The 8,027-nt window shown below is 34.1% G+C and overlaps 1 protein-coding gene across 1 annotated transcript; it reads left to right on the top strand.

The window, feature by feature from the left end:
* The first annotated feature begins 2,856 nt into the window (after window positions 1-2,856).
* On the top strand, window positions 2,857-8,027 carry LOC145159115 (mitogen-activated protein kinase 8-like). Its single transcript, XM_079078018.1, has 8 exons — window positions 2,857-3,277; window positions 3,913-4,315; window positions 4,653-4,780; window positions 4,899-4,958; window positions 5,339-5,488; window positions 5,568-5,723; window positions 5,831-6,000; window positions 7,769-8,027. The coding sequence occupies exons 1-8, from the start codon at window positions 3,023-3,025 to the stop codon at window positions 7,872-7,874; spliced, it is 1,428 nt and encodes a 475-aa protein (XP_078934144.1). The 5' UTR covers window positions 2,857-3,022; the 3' UTR covers window positions 7,875-8,027.

Raw genomic sequence — 8,027 nt, 5'->3', positions numbered from 1 at the left:
GAGCAAGGAAAGGCAACAGCTATCGAGAGGATGGAAAGGCAGTCGGAGCAGTGGGGTGGCGAGCTTTCTCCGATCAACAGGAAACGAGAGGGATAATATAGGTGCTGGTGTCTCTCGGTGGTCACCCCAGCAACAACATCAACATCACCATTCCTTGGTGGTGCCTGTTCTTGGTAGTGAAAGGAGAAAACGAAAGCAGAAAACGTGAAGGGTGGGTGGTGATGTTTGAGTGGTGGATTTCTTGGATGTTCAAATGGTTGAAGCTATACCTTCAGTTATATGAAAATATTGAGTTATCGGGAGGGATAGTAAATGGCACAGAGCATCTTCACGTTACACCATTTGAGGATAGCCTTCCTGATCAATGCAACAGTTCATTACTGCACTTTCCTGATCAAGAGTTAAGGGGTTTGACTTTCTAACGTCTGAGAAAGAGAGAGACCACGTGACGGAGTGGGGGTTATGGCTGGCCTTTTTCTTATTCATTTATTTATTTATTTATATATTTATTTATTTAACTCCAAAAATGTATCAATTCATTAGGCATTTGAATGCTTTATAAACGAATTTCGTTTTGTATGTCCGGTTCATGTCGCTGGGTGTATTTTTTTTTTTAAGGCGGCGAATGGTAGAATTTAATTCGAGGTTCTAAAAACCCGAACAGATAAATTTTTCGAGTTGTAGAACTCCGGGAATTTAGGTTTAAAGTTTTGCATCTAATTGGTCTAAAACGTCTGATTTTTCAGACTTTTACGAATATTTTTACTATAATATGTATTAAAATTCGGTCGGTCGAGATACGAAGAGGTTCGTGATGACCTGACCGTTTACATATTCAGCCCTAAATTTTGGGATGTCACAGTGAGCAAACACTAGCCTCCTCATTCCTTTAAATATGGAGTAAAACCCAGAAAATACGATTTCTCATTTTCCAGCCGCCACGTCGTGGCGACTTAAAATGAACTACACGGGCTAACCTTGACTTGCCACGTCGTGGTGTCTTCCCACCACGTCGTGTCGATCCTACAAAGTGCCAAATTTGCAAAATGTAAAGTACCTCAGGATCCGGATGTTACACAACTCTTTCTCTGTGGATACATTATAGAGAACTTCTCATTTGGAGTTTCCATGCCACATTTCATCAATTTCCAATCTCCCATGAAAATCAAAGTCTTCAAAGGTTGTAATATTTAACTTTCTATGGTTGTTTTAATTTTTGTAAGTTCTTGCTAAATGTTCCTTGGTAGGTGAAAAATGGTTTTAGTTTATTAAAACAAAAACGATTCAATTGTTAATTAAGTCAAATTTTGTCTCTAAAGTTGGACTATTTTGAAAATAAACACCCAACACCTTTGTACAAAGATGGTTTTTGAAAGGAGGGTGTTTAAATGTGGAATAGGGAAGGTATACTTCATCATAGATATCATATATGAAGTACATTATTGTAACATTAATGATTTCATAAAATTGACTAGATAAGACTTGTACATATGGGAAATGATAGTGATCTCTGGTATAACTTGTGGTCATGTAATATCAACAATGAAATCACTAAGACTTATACACCGTCACAATCTGGTAGTGACTTTTTAAGGAAAAAGGGTATCAAACTTGATACACAGAGACAATGCATCTTGTTTCAGCTCCTTCTGAATGGGAAACACCAAATCAAGTTATGGTTGTTAAGCCATCATTAATGGACAAATACGTCATTAGATCTTTTATCTGGACATGTTTCATCCTAAACAATGTTGCACGACTGCGCACGATAGGAAAAATGAAAAAAGCACCATTGAGATAACAACTTTTTAGATTCTTTCCTATTAAACGATGACTTTTTTAGATTACTTCTTCGATCATTACTGACACAGTACAATAAAAATGAAAGAAAATCCTAGTTAAGTAGAGTAGACCCTCACATGGAGAACTCTGAAATACATAAAACATTTTCGAAATACAAAAACATTTCTAAAAATGGATGTCGAAATCGTATATTTCATGCATATACATCCAACTTAAAATCATTTTTTGGGTTAATCTCATGTAATATAACAAACAAGAAACATATGTATGTTTTTTTGAACGAAATATTAAAAAAATAACATTTTAGACATTAAAACCTAAATAACATATCCATAATAAATGATACAAAAGGACTAGAATCTTTACCAGGGTTAAAGAAACTTGCCATAATCGAAACATAAAAAGTGTTAATAATTCGAAGATGGGGTCCATGCTTATTGCTTAATACTATTTAAGTATTTGTTGCAAATAATGATAAAAAATATTAGATATTGCATAGATTTGAGTTCCGAAATGAAATCATTTCTAACGATGATGGTCAATTTACGCCTAGTTCCCAAGTTTAACAAAAGAAAAGAAAAGAAGACAAACGAAGAGAAATGAAAGGAAAACAAAAAAAAAATTATGTTCCCCAGAGTGAAAGAAAAATTAATCATTTTGTTCTTTCTTACCAAATCCTCCAAATCGAAATGAAAGTTAAGAGGGAAGTGATCATTCTATTTCACTCCACTTCCTTTTTTTAATTAAACTCGGAAACACCAATTTCTTTTATTTTCTTCTCATTTCCATCAATTTTCTTTCTTTTATCTCGTTAAGTTCAACTCATAAACGGGGTGTTAATGATGAAAAATTGAGTCATTATATCTCCAACAATCATTTTATCAATATATACATAAGTTGTTTAATTTAACACTTTAAATATAAGTATATTGATTGAAAAATCAATGTCGTTAAGGTAAAAAGACGTATCTACTTCCCATTTTCTGTAACAAATTAAAATGTAACTTCCATCCCCCACGTAGCGCAGCACTTGTTTATCTTCCTCCATTTTGCGTCGGAGACAGCAGTACCATTGATAGGCAACCTCCTGTGAAACACACAAGCGAGAGAGAAGGAGGAATGCTGAGATTGACTGGCTCCGATTTGAGAAGAGAATCGAGAATTACGGGGATGTGTTTGTGTCAACAAAAACTTGTGGACAAATACTACAGCGAATTTTATGGGGATATCAACATTCGTGGATGAGATTATTCGGTGGTTTCAACGACATAATCATCTGTCTTCTTCTCCCACTTCCACTAACCCCAATGTCGTTCTGAATCCCGATTATGAACACAAACAATCATTATCATTATCAAGTACCCAACTCACAATTGTTGAAGAGTTCGATCTTCCTGCGTTTAAGAAGATCAGAGTACCAAAACGCATCGCTTTCCCATCTTTAACCTCCGTCTCAATGGATCCTCTCAAAAGGGTCTGTTTCTCTTGCAGATCTTCTGCCATTGGCCTTGCTGATTCGTTTCTGTTTTGTTGTTGATTAAATCCTAGACGTATATGGGATTAATATGTTGCATGGACGAAATTCGTTAATACTTGACAATTGCATTGACATTTTACCATGTTTCTGACATCTAATTGATATGTCATTTTCTTTGAATCATCATAAACAAAGAAACCATTTAAGAGAATACTTCTTAAGTTATAGCATGAAACCCTATACTTGTCCTTATATGAAAGTCAAATAAAATATTTATATCCATCTATTTAGTTTTTTTTTATTAGTCATTTGTTATGACTAATCCTACAAACACAGAGATAAATTTGATTCATGTCCCTTTGTTTACTTATGTGCCTTTTACCTTTATAATTGATAATGTAAGATGTAAAATCCCTGCTTCTTGAATCTTGAATCAACCCCATTTGTGAAAACAACCATTATGTTTTGAAAACACTAACTTTTTCACCTTAGAATGTAAGATAAACGCCATTCCTTTAATCTTGAATCTAGAATATTGAATATTGAATCAACACCATTTAAGATGTAAAATCTCTTTATTTGTTACTGTAAAATTTAAAATTAAAGTTAAAGTTACTGTTTCTTGTATGCAGCTGGAAAGAGAGTTCTTCACCGAATATGGAGAGGCAGGAAGATATGAAGTTCAAGAAGTGGTTGGAAAAGGCAGTTATGGTGTTGTAGGGTCCGCCACTGATAAGCAAACAGGGGACAGGGTTGCCATTAAGAAGATCAATGATGTTTTTGAGCATGTATCTGATGCCACAAGAATTCTTAGAGAAATCAAACTCCTTCGGCTGCTTAGGCATCCAGATATTGTTGAAATTAAGCATATAATGCTTCCTCCTTCAAGAAGAGAGTTTAGAGACATTTATGTAGTATTTGAATTGATGGAGTCTGATCTTCATCAGGTTATTAGAGCAAATGATGATCTCACACCCGAACATTATCAGTTTTTCTTATACCAACTTCTTCGTGGACTAAAGTATATTCACACAGGTGGCTTGTTTCCAATTTCGATAAATAGCAACGTATTTTTTTACTTTATATTTACTTTTGGTCACATGGCTTTAAAAATGCTTTTTACTAAAACATTTATAATCCTCGAAATTGGTTATTTTGCGTAATTTTGATTGAGTTCTTTTTGAAAGTTGAATGGTTTCTATATTAGTGTTTGAAAGCTGGATGACCAAATTGGAAATGAAGTGAAAATATGTTGCTAGTTATTGCCATTTGTCCTTTCTAGTTGTGGAAGTTGTGGCTTAGCAAACAAGTTTATACGAATATTATTATGATATTGTTATTAATTAACTAATTGATATATGGTTAATATCAGCAAACGTGTTTCATAGAGATTTAAAGCCGAAAAACATTCTTGCTAATGCTGATTGCAAATTGAAGATTTGTGACTTTGGGCTTGCTCGTGTATCATTTAATGATGCACCTTCAGCCATATTCTGGACAGTAAGTTTTCTTTATTTATTATTATTATTGTTGTTATGATTATTATTTGTAATATCTTGTATATATACATTTGAAAACCAATATTTGTAGTTACATTTTGTCTCTTGGATTAATACAGGATTATGTTGCAACTCGTTGGTATCGTGCTCCTGAACTATGTGGCTCCTTTTTCTCTAAAGTATGATGCTCATATTTAATATTACGCCTTGTTTCTTTTTCTTAAGAAGTGTTGTTTTGATATAGTATTGTCTGGATAAACGATGTTTAAAAAACATTATAAGAAAATGGCAGTGCACATTTGGTGAAATGAAAGGAAAAAATTTAAATCCTAAATTTTTCAAAATTTTACGACTTAATGGGAAAAGTCTCATTTCCTCGACTCTTTGTGTAGTCATTCTTTCTACACTAAGTAAGAAACATGCACACACACACATATATACAGCTTACGAGATTAAGTCGTGTCCACAAAGAAACAACATTTTTATTTATCTTCTATCAATCTATTGTGGAATGTGGATTAAAAACCGAAATGGTGATTTTTATTTTTTTTTGTTGCAGTATACTCCGGCTATTGATATTTGGAGCATTGGATGCATATTTGCAGAGATGCTTACTGGGAAACCGTTGTTTCCTGGAAAGAATGTTGTTCATCAGTTGGATCTCATGACTGATTTACTCGGAACTCCTCCTCCCGAATCTATTGCAAGGGTTAGTTTTTTTTTTCTAGAAGTTTCTAAAAGTCTTAATACTGATTTTACTTTAACATTATGTTATTAAAAAAATACAGATTCGCAATGAAAAGGCAAGAAGGTATCTTAATAGTATGCGAAAGAAACAACCTGTTCCCTTCACACACAAATTTCCACATGTTGATCCGTTGGCTCTTAAACTGCTTGAACGCCTACTTGCATTTGATCCAAAAGATCGTCCATCAGCTGAAGAGGTATAAATTATATGTATATTTTTTTTCATAATTTAAATCAAAGAGTTATATGATTGATATGAAATTTTTTTTTTTTTCATTGATGAGAGTACATTGCTATTTTGTAGTCGCTAGCGGATCCTTACTTTAAAGGGTTAGGGAATGTGGACAGAGAACCATCAACTCAGCCCATATCAAAACTTGAATTTGAATTCGAAAGGAGGAAATTGGGAAAAGATGATGTTAGGGAGTTGATTTATCGAGAGGAAATACGATCTCCTTTGAGGGTCAACACAAGGTTGGTGAGAGTTTACAGGTTTTCTGCTAACCGCAGTAATGATACTTTAAAAGACTAAAAAGTATTCTTTTTGTAGTTTGAACCATGTTTGAAAAAAAGAAATTGTAAGCAAATTCATACTTAAAATATTTGATAGACAGAGAAATCATAAGTAAATCCGTACTTAAAATGTTTGGTAATCAGTGAAACCATGAGTAAATCCATTCTCAAAATGTTTAGTATTCAGAGAAACCGTGAGTAAATCCATACTCAAAATGTTTGGTAATCGGAAAAAAACAGTGAGTAAATCTATACTCAAATGTTTGGTGATCAGAGAACCGTAAGTAAATCCATACTCAAAATGTTTAGTAATCAGAGAAACTGTGAGTAAATCCATACGCAAAATGTTTGGTAATCAGAGAAACTGTGAGTAAATCCATACTGAAAATGTTTGGTACTTAGAGAACCGTGAGTAAATCCATACTCAAAATGTTTGATAATCAGAGAAACCGGATCCGTGGTTTCTAGATTATGAGATCTAGTTAACGCTTATAGTGAGTCCTATAACCGAGCTATGTGACTGTACCTACCCCTACGACGCTTCATTGGACGTCGTAAAACTGTTTTAGATATTTATCACCCGCTTCAATTAATCAGTCGAGGTTGTAGCTAGCAACCACGGGTGGGGGTGTCAACCCGTATAGATCTATACATACGTATCTCAGCTCCGAAGATTAACGGTTATAGTGGTGTGGGTCTTCTAAGTGTTTGTTTTCACTTAGGGTAATGAATAATGACTCACTCATAAGGCCCTTAACTAGAGTTTGTCATGAAAAGCCGGTTATACTCGATAAGAAAATCCATAAAATGGTCTAATGCTCGTTCAAATAAGTGATAATTTCATGGTAGTGTACACAGTACATGAATGATTTCAAGATAAGAGTTTGATAACTCGTATATGCATGTTTGATATGAACTTGAAATACTACAAAGGTGGTAACTTTTTATAACATAAGCTTTATAACATATTTTGTCATAAAATCATGATATTTTGTATGCAAACATCATTTGTCTCGACTAGTTGTATTATTTAAAAAAAAAAAGTTGTAACATATTTACTTAAAACATAGTTATTACTAGTTTATTTGTAAATAAAATATTATTTAACGAAATAATATTTATAAACTAGTTTTGAAATCGATAAGTGTTTATCAAGATCAATAAATATATATAACACATGTATTCTCCCCCAAAGCGCAAAAATATTAAAAAGGGACCGTAAACACTCACCATTGAAGCGTGAAAAAGGCTCGAGAGTGAATTTGTCGTGAAAGTCGTTTCGTGACGTTTCATGCCCTTAAAACGAATCACTGGGTCTATTTATATTACATAATAAACCAAAAAGGTAGTTTTGGTATTAATTATTAAGTATAGGATGGTCTTTGATAAAGTAAATAAATTCTACGGAATTATTTTGTTAAAATTATTCAACGAGGGACTGTTCTTGTAATATATTTGCATGGCAGGGACTAAGAGTGCGCATTCTCAGCATAAGTTACGATTTCAGACTCATATTGTTAATATTTTTCGAAGAGAGGGACTGTTATTGTCATTTTACTTGGCAGTTTGACCTAAATGGTGAACTATTTTCAAGAAGGGGACTTATTTTGTAAAATTAACAAACCTAAGGGTTTAAATTAAATAAGTCAAAAACTTCTAGGATTATATTTAATTAAAATGATTCAAGGTTGAACAGTTCCTCGTCGTTTAAGTTAAGTGACATTTGCAGGCGACCCCAATCAGTGGAGTATGAGATCGGACGAACACGAGACCCCTTTGTTGGGTCTCTTGGCCTCAAATTCAGTCGTCCACAGTCTCGACATAGGAAGAAATAAGTGAAGGTGGCGGTGGCTTACCGGTAATAGCAGAATCGGCGGAGAATGGTGATGGTGACGGAGGTTGACGATGGTGGTGGACTGTGGCAACGTTTGGCGGCAGTAGGCGGCGATGGAAGCTCCGCTGCTCTCATTTTTCTGTTCCGACGGGTT

This window comes from Lactuca virosa, chromosome 2 (genome assembly GCF_052849685.1).
Source record: "Lactuca virosa cultivar CGN04683 chromosome 2, Lactuca_virosa_CGN04683_v6, whole genome shotgun sequence".
Classification (NCBI taxonomy): domain Eukaryota; kingdom Viridiplantae; phylum Streptophyta; class Magnoliopsida; order Asterales; family Asteraceae; genus Lactuca; species Lactuca virosa.
Note: the sequence above shows the minus strand (reverse complement) of the source record. Positions and strands in the feature narration are given on the sequence as shown.

What these genes read in the sequence shown, in the direction of transcription:
- LOC145159115 (XM_079078018.1), top strand. Translation starts at nt 3,023, where the DNA reads ATGGGGATATCAACATTCGTGGATGAGATTATTCGGTGGTTTCAACGA. An exon ending in CTTCAGCCATATTCTGGACA is followed by an intron (nt 4,781 to 4,898) that starts GTAAGTTTTCTT and finishes GGATTAATACAG; the next exon opens with GATTATGTTGCAACTCGTTG. An exon ending in GTGGCTCCTTTTTCTCTAAA is followed by an intron (nt 4,959 to 5,338) that starts GTATGATGCTCA and finishes TTTTTGTTGCAG; the next exon opens with TATACTCCGGCTATTGATAT.